General features: G+C 35.8%; 1 protein-coding gene across 1 annotated transcript; it reads left to right on the top strand.

Moving 5' to 3' along the window:
• The first annotated feature begins 1,338 nt into the window (after positions 1-1,338).
• On the top strand, positions 1,339-15,552 carry C1H10orf88 (chromosome 1 C10orf88 homolog). The gene is made up of 6 exons (XM_001376309.4): positions 1,339-1,757; positions 4,453-4,656; positions 7,146-7,215; positions 9,876-10,082; positions 11,840-12,321; positions 13,713-15,552. The coding sequence occupies exons 1-6, from the start codon at positions 1,579-1,581 to the stop codon at positions 13,945-13,947; spliced, it is 1,377 nt and encodes a 458-aa protein (XP_001376346.2). The 5' UTR covers positions 1,339-1,578; the 3' UTR covers positions 13,948-15,552.
• The last annotated feature ends 34 nt before the right edge of the window (positions 15,553-15,586 follow it).

Below are 15,586 nucleotides of genomic sequence, written 5' to 3' on the forward strand. Positions count from 1 at the left end.
GATAATGGTAGCAATCAGTTCTCAGTAAAAGCAATCACTTAATTCAAATATTGCAGTATGTTTGCACCCCATCAGATCTAATTTAGGACACACTACTAAGTGGAAGCTAGAATGAGAAGGGTAGAAAATATTTAACTTGATCAAGAAGCTGAAGCAGATATTTATATTCTACACTATAGAAAACAAGTTTAGATTTGTGATAACTGTCAACATAAAAATCAGGAGGAAAGTTGAAAATGATAGGAAGATAGGTTTAGAGCTGGAAGCAACCTTAGGTGCTCTAAATTTATTTTATAAATGAGGAAACTGAGGCTAAGATTAAAAGACTTGCCTAAGGTCACCTAGTAAGTGACAGAGGTGTGGAGAGAGAGTTGGGAATTGTCTCATAGCTCCCAGTTACCTTCTCCAGCAGTCTAAATTCTGCCTGCCAAATGCCCCACACTTTTCTATTTCCTTCCACAATTTCCTCCCAAAGTTGATGTCTTGCTTTTTTCTAAAACAGGAAGATTCTTAAAATGGGCTCACTTAGCAGGTGTCATGTTGCCAACCTCAGAGGCTCTGAATTCCCCCAAGGATAGCACCCAAGTCTCCCCTTAGAGAAGTATCTAGGTGGCAGGGGTCATCTTGGAGTCAGGGGGATGAGTTTGAACATTGCCCAACATTTAATAGTCTTGACCCTGGCAAGCCACTTAATCCCTCCTGGCCTCATTTCCCCAACTCTGAATTGGGGATATCAACTTTCTTCTAAGGTTGATGATTCACTGTGAAAAGCTGTTTATTACCTGAATACCCAAAGAAAAAGCCCGTTGGATTGCTCCACCCCTGGCCTAACTACTCTAGGCTAAACATTTTTCTTCTCTAATCATTTGCCCAGGTTGTCTTTCATGTGTAAAATGACCTCTTTCCAAACTTCTGTCTCAGAATTTCTTGGTTTCTGTCCAAGTTATATATATATATATATATACACACACACACACATATATATATATAGTGTGTGTGAAACCATCTATACATGCATACATATATGTATACGTGCATATATGTATGCATGTATAGTTGGTCTTTCCCTTTTCCACCCAGGAGAATCAGGTTTTTGAGTTCTGGGAAAGTTTGTGTTTCTAATTTCAGCATCTGAAACAGCGTCTTGTCCACAGCTGAGGCTTAATAAAGCTCGGCTGAAAGAACCAATGAAGGAGGAAAGAAGGGAATGCGAAGAACTGAATAGAAAGCGCATGTCCTTTCCTTTCCTTTTGGTTCCTTCCCCTGCCTAGTTCTCTCCGCTTTTTCTGTGGGAAAAACCGTGAGTCCCGGGAAAACCGTTGTGCGCATGCGTAACCCACGTGATCTCTTCTCTGCCGGCCGGCGCTGACTAAGTATCCGGAAGTGGCCCTTTCGTTGGCGAACTCTGCCCGGTCTGAAACACGTGCCGTTCATAGGGAAGTTCCTCAGGCCCTCTGTCAGTTCGGTTCGGTCCGGATTCTGGCTGGGGGTGGGGTCCCCCCGGCCCAGCTAGGGCGGGAAGGGAACGGTTGGCGCGGGAGGCAGAGGTGGCATTAGCCTGAAGGGCCTGAGGGCTGCATGGAACCCGGGGTCGAGGACGGTGGGGAGGTTCCCCGCTTGGTGGCCTCCTCCTCCTGGGAGGCTCCTCAGTGGGGCTTGGCCCAGAGCCTTCGCCTGATTAACGCGGGTCATGGAGGCCCTGATGGTGGCGGCGGAGACAGCGGGGATGAGAAAGTGCTTGGACCGCCGGCGCCGGGGTAGGTGAAGGGACACGAAGGTCGGAAACAGGATCTCTTTCCTGCTTGCCTGAAGCGCCAGCTGGGGTGGGAGAGATTGCAGGCTGAGGGAAGAGGGAGCTGGCTCCTGGGTCTTCGGAAGAGCCTTTCTCCGAAACCGGACCCTAAAGAAGGTGGTGGGAGAAGAGCCCGTGCCCCAGGTGTATGTGTGGACAGGTGTGTGTAGGGGCGCATTGGGTCATTTATGTGGATTTATGTATAGATGCACATGCATGAATATTTAGTCTCACGCACAAAGGCATGTAAGCGGGAAGGTGCGAGAGCATTTGGAAATGAACTGAATATGTAGAAAGCACCCAACCTCATCACCCCAGGGAGTAGGTGGTGCAGTTATTGCTAACCTCATTTTTCAGGTAAAGAACCAGGCATAGACTTATCTTCAAGTCCCAGCTCAAATCCCTTCTGTTCCCTTAATGTCAGTCCTCTTTCTCTGTTGATCATCTCCCATTTATCTTGTAAGTGGCTCGTATGTATAGAATTGTTTGAATTAGATTATGAGTTAATCAAGAACACGACGTTTTTGCAGGAAGCACTTAATAGATATTTATTGACTCATTCACTGACTTTCTTTATATCCTAAGTACTAAACACAGTGCCTGGTGCAGAATATATAACTACATGGTTATTGACTAGCTGATTAGACAGCTAATAATGTAGGAATAGGAATGGGAAGTCAGATTTCCTTTGAGGTCAGATTCATTATTCTTTCCAGACATATGTATGTACACATGTTTGTGTATATTATGTATTGTATAAATATGTTTGCATAACAAATACATTTTATTGTATTTTATATCTGTTTGTGTGTAGATGGATAGATATTTCTGTGTTTGTACATAGTGCCACTTGCTACTATTGTGACCTGGCCTGAGTTACTTAACCTCTTTGGTTTGCTCATCAGCAAAATAAGGGATTTGGACATGTAGACTATTGGATATAGTACTACACACAGAATTTGGAATCAGGAAGACTTGCATCCAAATCCTACCTTGTGCAATCATTGGCAATTGATTTTCCTTCACTGAGCCTCAAATTCCTAAATTGTAAAATGAGGATAACAATACTTTTGGTACCTAATTCTAAGGTCATTGGACTCATAGGAGATAATATAGACAAAGCACTTTGCAGACTTTAAAGTTACATTTATGTCAATAATGAGATCCCTTCCAGTTTAAATACTATGATTCCATACACATGTGCACCCAGGAGATTCGGTAACCAACTATCATTTTCATAATACCAATGGTTCACATTTTTATTGCACTTTATAGCTTACAAAGTATCTCAAAAGAAGAAGGTAGCACACTATAGTGGAAAGAATAGCATTTGTCAGAAGACTTAGGTTCACAATTCAGTTCTGCTTCTTTCTTCACTTTTATGACCTGAGGAAGTCATTTTATGTTTTCAGGCCTTAGTTTACTAACATGATATCATGGAAAAAGTGGTAGAAGTGGAGGCAGAAGAGCAATAAGTTCAAAACCCTGCTTTGGTACTTACTGACTGTGTGACTGGCCAGATCATTTAGCCTCCCAGTGTTTCAGTACACTGAGTTAATTTTAACTAATGTCTGTAATACTTTTTTTTTTTTAACCCTTACCTTTTGCCTTAGAATCAATAAGAATGGTAAGGGCTAGGCAATGGGGGTTAAGTGACTTGCCCAGGGTCACACAGCTAGGACGTGTCTGAGGCCAGATTTGAACCCAGGGCCTCCTGTCTCTACTCCTGGCTCTCAAACCACTTAGCCATCCAGCTGCCCCCTAATGTCTGTAAAACTCTGAAGGATGTGGAGTTCAGATAAGACACTGTATGTGAAGTGCTTTTAAACCTTTTCTTGATATTTATATATATATGTCAGCTGTTTTTTATACTTACTAATATTTCATCATCTCTAAAAAAATGGGAGTAGATAGGATGATCTATTCAGCTCAAAATCTTGTGATGTTATAAACTCTGTGAGGTAAGTAGGGTAAGTATTAGCCCCATTTTATTGATGGGTTTCAGATTGACTAAAATGATTTGCCCAGTGTCAAGTAGTAAGAGGTAGAATCAGGACTCACTTCCCTTCTTTCCCCTATGCTTGCTATGAATAATATTTTTCTATAGTATTACATGCTCTATCTGAATGTTTTATTCCTAATTTCTTCAGTTAAAAAAACCAAAACAAAACTTGTTGTGTCTATTCACTTCTTTCAGAAACAGCATCTTGAAGGTATTCCTAAATTCTCAGTGGTTATTGACTTTTCCTCCAATTATGCTTATTTTACAGGTGAGGAAATAGTCCAAAATAGGCTGTGATCATTTCCTAAGGGAAGTGTGTATGTGTATATGTATGGCTACTTGCTTAGTTTCCAAAAAGCAACTTTTTCTCTCTCATAGAATTGAAAAAAAAAAAGATCTTTAAAAGTCTTCTTGCTTTCCCCCTCACATTTTTCTATTGCTTCCTACCAAGCAAAAAGAATGGCAGAGGGGAAAAAAAGAATGGAGAATACAGATAGTTAGAAAGGTGATATCCCAGAAAAGCTAGTAGTTTGTCAACCTGCGCTAGTAGTATAGAATTCAGTTTGTGGGCATAACTTGGTGTTAAAAATTCAAAAGTTATAATATCCAATAATGGCTCATATAATTAACTAAATATGCATTAAAAATAATTTTTCAGTGAGGATCTTGTTCTCTTGAAGAGGAAAGTGGACAATGAAGATGAAAGTTCCTGCTTCCTATACCTGAAGTGTAATCCTCAGAGATGTGAAGAAATAGTTTCACTCAGGATTTTAAGTGAAGCAAGGAATATGGAAGTATATGCCAGAGAGGAATATTGTGGAACCAGTAGAGGAGAGAGTGTTTGTACTATCCAGAATAACAGGTTTGTGTCTCTTAAAATTTGAATTTTTCTAAATCTTTTGCTTATATTTTAATTATCCCAGGTCTTTGACTAACCAGTGACCCTGAAATAAGTATTAAATTCATTATTCAAATGTTTTCTGGGAAAGTACACAGATGTACTGTTGAGGTTACAAAAGCATACCAAAAATCAGCATTTTAGAGATTAAAAGGGATATTAGAGTTTTTATTCCCACCTTCAACCTCCAGCCTGCTAGAGCTTGGAACTCTAGATATCACATTTATCTAGAAACGTTGTCCAGAGCAGGGTTCAAGTTTTCCAACCTTAACTGTAATGCTCTTTGCACTTCACCATACTACCTCCAATTTTCAAATGGGTTATAGTCCAAAAGTTTTCTTGAGTTTGTTGTTTAGAACTCCAAATGTTTTTACCATATAAACAATATCAGATGTGTTGATTAAGTTTTCATGCCTCTCTACAAAAGCCTATAGTTCAAAATGCCCCTGAATAATAGTATTTTATTTTCCCATTTTTAATGTGGAAAAATGTATACTGAGATCTGGAGATCTGTTTGACAAATTTTGAAGTTGGAAATACTTGGTCTTTAGTCCCTTCTACGTAATGGAAGATTTTTTTTCCTTTTCTCCATACAGGGGTAGACAGTCTGCTTCTCTCTCCACTTGAATAATTTCACTCTTACTCTTTTCCTTCTTTGTTCATGCCTTTTTTTTTTATAGAGGGAAACAGAGACCTCCCTCCTGTGACAGATAAGTAATATAAGAAATTAGAAGCAGGACATTTTTGCCATTATTACTAACCATATAAGGAATGTTTGTCATTTGGATATTTCTGTTGGTCCCAGCTCTTTAGAAATGTAAGATCTAATAGGAGAATTAAGATGATTGCATAAATAAATAACACAAAGTACTAGACATTTTGATCTATGGAAGATCTATAATTCCCTTTCTATATGATTACTTCCTCCACTAACACAAACTAGAGCTTCTCCAATCCATAAACATGAAGTGCCTACTATGTGCCCAGTGCTGGGAATACAAAGAACGTTAAAAACAATCTTTGTCCTTAGGTAGCTTGAATTCTGAGGGAAATTCAACACAAAAATAATTTGTGTCTTTACACACATACACACACAAAATGGAAGGCAATCCCAGGGAAGGCACCATAGGGGTAGAAATCTCCTAGAGAAAGAGGAATTTAAGCTTAGACAGTGAATCTAGGAGGCTGAATTGAGGAGTGAGAATATTCTAGGCATGAGAAACCAAGCAGTGAAAAGGCAAAGGGGAGGAAAAGGAAAAGATAGAGTGCTTGCTATGTGCCGGGTACTGTGCTAATCTTTTAAAAAATATTATTCCATTTTGAATTTCACAACAATCCTGGGAGGTCGGTTAAAATTAGCTCATTTTATACTTACACAAAAGAAGGTAAACAGGTAAAAACTGACTCGGAAACACAGCTAATAAATAATAATAAAGATTGATGAGATTTGAACTCAGATCTTCTAGATGCTAGACCCTAGTGCTCTATACCCTGGAACAGCTAAGTGGAAAATGGAGTTTCTTTCATGTTTGAAGACCAGCAAGTTGGTCAGTGTAGCTGGACTGTAGGTGAAGAAGGCTAGAAAAGGGGGTCTGTTCAGGGTGTGGAAAGCCTGGAACATTCTTGCAGTGTTATTAGAGTTCATTGAACTAACTAGAAATTTGGGAGCACATGAGAAAGTTACTCAGCTATTCATATCAAGCCAGAGAACCAAACTCAGAAAGGCCAGTGAGAGAAATAAATGCCCCATATATAACAATATTCACAACAATGTTTTTTAGCAAAACACTTAAAACAACTGTTAGACATTGGCTGAACAAATTGGTTTATTCATGTTATTATTTTACCTGAAGGAATGATGAACATGAAAAATTCAGAGAAACATGAAACCTGCATGTACAATGAAGAAACCAAAACCAGGAGAACAGTTTATACAATGACTGTGATAATGTAAATTAAGATAGCATTAAAAGCCAGCGGAGTTTAGATCATGACCATTTCTGGTTCCAGAGGGCTGATGTTTCTTTTGGTAAATGTGGAACGTACTTGGTTAGTCCCAAGTAAAGAATTATGTGGTTTCCCTAACTTTCTTGGGAAGTTAAATATGTTGGAGATAGTGGAGTTATTAGGAAATGATTACAGCATAAAAATAAAATGATTCAAAACACACTTAAAAAAAATAGATGTCAGGACTTGTGGCAGTTTATGCCATATGGATTGGAAGGAGAGATAATGGATTTGAAGCTTCATTTTCTGACTTAGAAGTTAGTGAAAGGAAGATTTACTTATTCTTTCCTTATTCTGTCACCATCTTGAATCAGTGGCAGAGTGCTAGAAAGTAGTCCTCATATTTATTTAAATGTTGGTTCATTAATACTTAATTTTGAAATATAAGACATTTAAAAGTGATTATACATGGAATAAAAAATCATTAATCACTTCTTTTTTTTTAGTGAAAATGAGATTACTTTATATAAGAAGTACCTAAAATTAGAATGTTCCACAGACTCTTGTAAAATTAAGGTAAGGCATTTCATTAATAGTCTTTTTTTTTTAAATTTTAAACCCTTACCTTCCGTCTTGGAGTCAATACTGTGTATTGGCTCCAAGGCAGAAGAGTGGTAAGGGCTAGGCAATGGGGGTCAAGTGACTTGCCCAGGGTCACACAGCTAGGAAGTGGCTGAGGTCAGATTTGAACCTAGGACCTCCCGTCTCTAGGCTTGGTTCTCAATCCACTGAGCTACCCAGCTACCCCTCATTAATAGTCTTTTAAAGGACTAATTTTAACTTTTAAAGTTACTTCAGTATTTTACTTTTTTCATTTTGGTATATTGACTAGAACATTAGGAATAAAGACAGGAAAAATCTGAGTCTGAATTCTGCCTTGCATGCTGGGCAAATCACTTAATCTATTTTAACCTCAGTTTCCTTTAAATCCTGTAAAATGAGAATAACACCCAACTCATGGATTTATTAAGAAAATCAAAGGTGATATATGTGTAAAGTACTTCATAAACCTTAAACATTAGCTATCATAATTGAATTAGATCTACTTAATTTTCATTTGAAACCATACAAATTTAGAAGTTTTTTCCTAAAATTCTCAATTTTTTTGCATGTATTTTTTTGATGCCAGTATATATATGATATTTTTTCTTTTGTGACTAGTCATATGTGTTTTAAAGGGTACTGAAACTAATAGAATATGCTTTTTCCTTTGTATCCTTGGAATACCCTATGAGTGAATCTTAAGAAAAAAATTAACATGGCTGGGCAGGATTCACTGCAAGACAATAAAACATTCAGGGGGTGAGAGCTGCGTTTTTCAGATATAGCAAGAAAATTAGAATGACTCAGCCTGAAAAGTTCATATAATAACTTTATGAATCAAGTGGATTCCAACTTTTTCACCAAATCCTATGAGGTTTCCTATCAAACTAGAGAGTTGAGGACAAGTGAAAGGAATTACTATTTAAAATACCTGGTTTCAAACTTTATGTAACTCGTTACCTTCAAGAAGTGTTATTGTTTGAAATGATTAGAATCAGTTTAGACCAGAGATTCTTAACTTGGTTTTCATGAACTTGTTTTTAAAATAATTTTGGTAACTGTATTTTGGTATAATTAGTTTCCTTTGTAATTATATGTATTTTATTACATTCCACTAAAAGAACTATTCTAAGAATGGGCCTGTGGGCTTTATCAGACTTCTGGAGAAGTCCATTGTACAAAAAGGGCTAAGAACCCTGCCTTGTTCAGAATAATTGATGGATAACATTCATAGTTAATGGAAACCAAAATGCCTGAGATACTAAGGTATCTTTAATCTTTGTGAGGTTGAAGAAGGTCAACCTTGTCTTGTAAAAGGATAACCTTCTTTAACAGTTTGTTTTGTGTTACTGTCTAAGCCAAAATACTGAGCTAAATGGGTTGTGTGTTAGACCCACTTATAGCAGTTAATAGTGTTAAAACATTGTGTCTTAAAATGGCTAATGTGGAAAAATATTTATATGATTGCACAAGTAAAATCTGTATTAAATTGCTTGTTTTCTCAAGAGGGGGGAGTGGGAAAAGAGGGAAGATGAAAAGTAGGGAGAGAATTTGGAATTAAAAATTTTAAAGAAAATATTAAAAAATTGGGGGGAAATTAAAAATTTAAAAATGTGTCTTTAACATCCTAGAATTTCACTGACATGTTGGAAGGTTCCCTGCAATTGACTCAACTTAAAAGAACCCTTTTAGGAATTTTCATAGATAAACTCCTTGGGGAATAGCACAGAGGCAAGTGTTAAGGTAAAATTTAGGGTTGTTGACTGAATATATTATATTAGTGGTTGCCAGGGATTAAAATTCAATCCCAATGAAATACTCAAGTCAGTTTGGGATTTTATGGTGGTTTAATTACAATAGAAGGAAGAAATTAAGAAGGAGGAGAAAAGGGAAAGGGCATAAGATTTTTTCCAGCTTCCCTCAGCCAAGGGAAGTTCAGAGGCCTCAGCCAAGGGGCCTTCTCAGAAGATTAAATCTAGCTTGGCTTCCAGGAGGCCTCCTCTAAGATGAGGGGCTTCCTCGGAGGATAGTGCCTTCAGGAGGTAAAGGAAAGGGGGAGTCAGCCTTATCACTCACTGAGGCCAATTCAGGGAAGATGCCTCACCTAAACCACGCTTACAGAGCTCCTCCCAGTGACCTCCACTACCGAAGTCTGCTAAAGCCTCAAGCATGCCAAAATCTGCCTAGAGCTCTCAACGCCGCAGGAAGTGACGCGAAATATCTAGGCAATTCTTTACATCACTTCCTGTGTCTCATATGAACCAATGGTGGCTTAAGCTTGGCTTTGGACAGCCCAGGGGGTCAGTCAGTTGTTTCTGATTTGTCACTTGCTAGCACATGCCTGTCATAGGCCATCCTCCCCTACAGTTAACTCTTAAGAGGTGGGGGGGGGGGTTATACATTCCTGGTTGCTAGAATTCTAAAGACTAAGCAGGGTGGAGTAAATCTAAAATTCACACAAGTTCCAGAGTATCAGAGATGAAGTTAATAAGAATTGTAATTTATTTTAAAATAATAAAAAATTAACACCAAAAGGAAAATTTTATTCTTGAAGTGTTACTATGTAGACATTATTTCAGACATATTTAAAAATGTATATCATTCTAATTTTCTGAAAAACTTTTTTTTAACAGCTACTTTCTTTTGGTGATAAACAAAATATATTTGTGAGTAAAATTGTAGTACAAGTAAGGACAGTTTCTGCAAATTCTTCAACAAGCTTTCCTGCTCTAGGATCAAGGATAGATCTAGACAGGGTTCAAACCATGATGGAATCCATGGGATCAAAATTATCACCAGGTGCTCAACAACTCATGAACATGGTTCGATTTCAACAGCGAGTAAGTTATCATGCTGTATGATATTAGCAAACTGATTAGAAATTACTGGAAAATTACATGAAAAGTTTGGTCTTGATAAAAAAAAAACCACATTGACTCCAGGAATCTTTGTATGTTTTCCCTTTTTCCATTGATTTAACAATTGCTTTTTAGGGAATTTGTAAAGAACATATACATTTTCTGCTTTTAGAATGTTTCCTCTAGATATTAATTTTCCAATGAACTAGTCATTTTGATGGATTAAAATTGTAATTCTAAAGACTAGACTTTCTTATGATGCCCTATAGATAGAAGACACTTTAGGGACTTGGGCTTTTTAAGTTGTCACTAGGTTTATTTTGTTTCTTCCTTGGAGCAACACTTGATAAATGTTCTATAATAAAGAATCAGTCTTTTTTTCTCCCTGGAATTCATTACCTAGTTACTATGTTTAAAGTTATTCTCTCTCTTTTTTTTTTAAAGTATTCTTATAGATCAAATAGAAGAATACATGGCAAATATATCAATTTAGCTTTATTCTCCTTAGGTCAAAAAGATAGTTTTTAGGTCTCTATCCCAAAGAGATTAAAAAAAAAAAGAAAAAGCACCTATTAAAAAAAAAATTATAGCTCTTTTTGTGGGAGAAAAGAATTGGAAATTGAGACACTGTCCATCAATTGGGGAATGGCTACACAATTTGTGGTATATGATAGTTATGGAATACAATTTCTATTAGAAATGATGAGTAAGATGACTTCAGAGAAATCTGAAAAGATTTACTTTAAAATGATTTCATAGGGAAATGAACAGAACCAGAACATTGTAGATTGTGACAACAATATTGCTTGATGAACAATTGTGAGTGACTTAATTATTCTTAGCAATGCAGTGATCCAAGACAGACCCAGAGACTTATGATGAGAAATACCATCTTATCTCAGAGAAAGAACTGATGAATTCAGAATGCTTACTGAAATGAACTCTATTTCATTTTCTTCTTTTTTTCATTTGAGACCTCTTCCACCAAATGTGGAAAAATGTTTTGCATTATTATTCATAAAATCTATATCAGATTGCTTACCGCCTCAGGGAGGAAGGAAGGGTTATAAAAAGGGAGAGAATTTGGAAGTCAAAATTTAAAAACAATCAGTGTTAAAAATTATTTATACATATAATGGGAAATATTTGAAAAAATAATAATGATACCATGAAAAATTACATTTCTTCTAAACTAAAATAAAAATGACATAATAGGGAAAAAAGATAGTTTGAAGATGTAGTTGGTCATATACAACTCACACTTGTTAAAATCATATATTGCAACAATAATAATGCAGACATAAAATTACTAATGATAATGACATTTTAAGTTTGATTATCATAAACCTATTCCTGTGAGGTTTTGTTGCTATGCAAAAAATAATTATGAGCTTTGCAACTTTCCAAAGGAAGGCAAGAGAGCTTGCTTAAAAGTAGTCATTACTAACTTTTTATAATTGAGTAGTTAATAGAACCATAGTAGAACTAGAAAGGACCTTAGCTCATTTAGTCCAATTTTTTTTTTTAAGAAAGAGGGAATGGGTTCAAGGGGGTGTATTTATTAAAGCCACATAGAAAATTGCCTTTAGAATGACTCATGCAAATAAAAATTTCTGTGGTGTTGGGAATTAATTAATACTGTAAAACTGTAAAAGTAAACAATTATATTAGCACTTTTGCTAATAAGCATGCTATTCTCTTTTAAAGTATATTTCTTTACATATGTATTTTCCTATTAGAATTGTATTCCTTTTGGAGAACAACTTCAGTGTATGTTGGGAAAGAAAGATTCAGCTGTTTTTGGAGATGAACATATGCTTGATGGATTGCACAAGTCAACAACTTCAGGAGTATTAGATAAGTCATCCACTCCATCTTTTTCTTGTAAGTCTGGATTGACATCTGGAGTGGTCACAGAAGATATAAAATCTTATATGGACAAAAACACAGAACTTTCTGCTAAAGGAAATATAGGAAATATTCAATATCCTGAAGAGCATAAAACTATACAACAAAAAAAGATTCTTCCTGAAAATGATCTTAAATTTTTAATATCCTCTTGGTTGCAAAAGAAAGCAAATGATAACTCAAATACACCTAGTTCTGAGCTGCTTCCTTTTCTTCAAAACCTGTGTAGTCAAGTAAACCATCTCCGCGTAGGAGACAAGAATAAGCCTCAGGGAAACAATACCAAACCAAATGAAGGTGTTGTAAGCATTGGGTAAGTCTTATAACATGATAGTTTTGGGAATGGTGAAGAGAACCTGACTTATGTCAGTTGTTTTCTGTGTCATATATTCTGGTTCAACTTTTTTAGTAGTACTGTTTGTATTAACAAAGTTCACTTTTGAATATTGCTTTTTACAAATGTATACATTTTTAATGATAGAACATTCCCTGTCTTCATACTACATAGTCTAGTGATGTTACATTTAAAACCATCCAATTCGGCTAGTTACCCCAAAATGTTAATTTTTTAATGCTGTCTAAGGTATACAGATGCCTCAGCCTGGCTCTGGGTGGAACTACTTGGAGAAGGATATGAAAATATTTTTAAGACTGGGAGTTAAGTTTTCATCTGAATTTTGAAATTCAAAAGAAACCTGGGAGATTTAAAAAAAATGATGGGAATAATTTACTGGGTATGTGTTTAAATCTAAAAATTGAGAGTTTTTCCTAGTCTAATTTATGAGCATTTATTGAGTGCTTAAAATGTTCAAGACATTGCTGGATAGTAGAGAAACAAATAAAGAAATGAAAAATAATCTTTCTTCTCAAGAAGCTTATTTCCTTACTTGGTTGGATACAAAATGTAATAAAAAAAATAAGCAGAAGACATTTTGAGCAGGGAGAGATCACTTCCATCTAGGATGGTCAGAAAAAGATTCAGGTAGGAGGTGGCACCTGAGCTGAGCCTTGGAGGAAGCTAAAAATTCTAAGAGGTGCATTTAGAAGTGGGAGGACAGTCTGTGTGCAGAGGTACTTGGAGGACAAAGATGGAATGCCTATCCACACCTGCAGTGTTGGAGAGGTACCATAAGAAATAGCAGTTAGGCCAGTTTGGTTAAAATATAGTGGATGTGATGGGGAGTAATGGGATATGGTTTGAAAGATAGATTGGAGCTAAAACAAGGGCTTAAAATGCTAAGCTGAGGACTTTGTTTTATCCTGGAAGGAATAAGGAGCCACTAAATATATTGGACCAACACTCCCAGACCTGTGCTTTATAGGAAAAGGTTTTGATAGCTGTGTAGATGATGGATTAGAAAGGGGAGAGACTAAAAACTAGAAACCAATAAGAAAGTTACTGAACTAGTTCAGGAAAGAGGATGAGGGTGTGAACAAGGTAGCCATATGCATGAAGAGAAGGAGGTGGCACAATAAGAAAGTTAGCACGAACTACCTAGAACAGGCAGCTGAATGAATATTCTGGTACATGATTTCCATTTTGCACATGTTGAATTGCTTGTGACACATTGAGGTGGGAGACGTTCAGCAAACACTGGGCATGGGAGAAATGGAGTTCAGGAGAGGTGGGGAATCCATTCAAAAATGTTATGTTGGCTGAACTGGGTGAAACTAGAAAATGATAACTTATTCTATTATTTACAGAGTGGAACAGCAGCCTGTTTGTTCTTACTTGGAAAAGATAATTTCTAAAAATATGGAACTGATGGAGAAGAAACTTATGGACTACATTGACCAACGTATGTACAAATTACAAGAGCACATAGATAATAAAGTTGTTCTTTTAATGGACTTGCTGCAAAATTCCAATTCCACATCTACTCGGGTGACACAAGAACATTATGATTCTGGAGAGAGACTCTCAAATGGTGAGAGATAACTACTTGATACTGTTTTGAGGAACAGATGTCTGCTAGACACATGCACACAAAACCCAAACTTCCAAAAGGTTTGGAGGGAAATTTTCAGTCTGATAGCTGTCCAAGGGTTATTTTCTGATTAATGTAGAACAACCTCAGTGTTTGATTTTTTTATTGCATTTGTTACTGCAATTCTCAGTATTATACACTAAAAGTTAACCTGTTAGTATCATAAAATATTTTTTACTAGCAATATTTTTCACTCTTATAAGACCTTAACTTCTGTGGCTTTATTATTTAAAAGATGTTGTTTTAAAAGAGCCACTTTTAGAATACTAATTCAGCTCAACAAAATTAACTGTGATCTCATTTACCCTTTAAAGAGAGCAACTTTTTTCTATTTGTATAAATGATGACTTTAATTATTTTGTAATTTTTAAAGTTATGAAAAAGTGCTTTAAAAAGATTAGATGTGTTGGTTTTATTTTGTTTCTAATTGAACATTATTGGAAAGTTTAATATTCTCAGACATGGAGACTTTGATATTTAGGTCACCATCTTAAATGTAGCATGGTATAGATTACTTGAGATGGAAAACTATATATAACGTTTGGCACTTGTAAAATTATACTTGCTAGGCTATGTTGTATGGAAGAGGGAAGTAGAAATCAACATTGGTAGGATAGTTATTTTGGGCTCTGGTCATCCTTAAGTAAGCCCAGTGTCTTATGTTAATTTGTGCTTGCTCATTCTAACCCTATTCCTAATTAGTAAAGTGAGGTTCTTTTTATGTTTAGGGAAGTCCCTTCTTTCACAGTTATTTGTTGAAATGACTAAATATGAAATAATGATACTTGGTAGGATTATCAGGGTTTAAGTTAATGTAGTTGGGCCATCGTAGGTCTCTTTCAGACACATTTCCAGAATTTGCTACTAGTGCATGTGTTTAGGAAATTACATTCACTTCTAAAACAAATCTGTTCATTCTGAAAACCATTTACTTAAATGAATGAGCATCCATTATTCCACACATTTGAATGGTAGATAATATTTTTGCTTAAGGTAATTTGACTTCTTTTTAGTGAGATATAATGTTTCTTCTTGATTAATGCTTTTGTTGAGTTGTTTCCTTAAGCAAGGACTAAGTAAATCTTTAGTCCTATAGAATATTCACTAAAGAATGTTCATTTACATTTAAAACACAAAAACCCAAACAATAAAAAAAGATTTTTCCAACACATACTATTTTGAGTGGGATTTTGAAATTAAAATAATGTGAGGAGGTGTGGTACAGAGACTTCTTAAAAATTCTTGATCTAATTTTGTATTTAAAACTATTTGGAGAAGTGAATCTGTCTTCATTAGAATGTGTAAAAAACAAAATGCAGAAGGTAGCCAACTTTGTCCTTTTCGTGTGCAGAAATCTCTCACCAAAAATACTATGTTCATATATTGGATTGTATTTATTTGAAGCAATCTTGGCATTATTTATTATAAAATATATGTTTACCAGTAATTTTTGTGAATTTCACTCATGTAGCCTTAATGGAGGCAGTATAGTGGGCTATTCAATTTAAGGTATAATTTAAAAGGTGTCTCATTAAATGAATATACTTTCAACAAAATGTCTTAGGAATTTGTTATTTTATTAGATTCTCT

Source organism: Monodelphis domestica, chromosome 1, assembly GCF_027887165.1.
Source record: "Monodelphis domestica isolate mMonDom1 chromosome 1, mMonDom1.pri, whole genome shotgun sequence".
In the NCBI taxonomy this organism is placed as follows: domain Eukaryota; kingdom Metazoa; phylum Chordata; class Mammalia; order Didelphimorphia; family Didelphidae; genus Monodelphis; species Monodelphis domestica.

Coding starts and splice junctions, on each gene's coding strand:
- C1H10orf88 (XM_001376309.4), top strand. CDS start 1,579: ATGGAACCCGGGGTCGAGGACGGTGGGGAGGTTCCCCGCTTGGTGGCC. Junction 1,758..4,452: donor CTTGGACCGCCGGCGCCGGG/GTAGGTGAAGGG, acceptor ATAATTTTTCAG/TGAGGATCTTGTTCTCTTGA. Junction 7,216..9,875: donor CAGACTCTTGTAAAATTAAG/GTAAGGCATTTC, acceptor TTTTTTTAACAG/CTACTTTCTTTTGGTGATAA.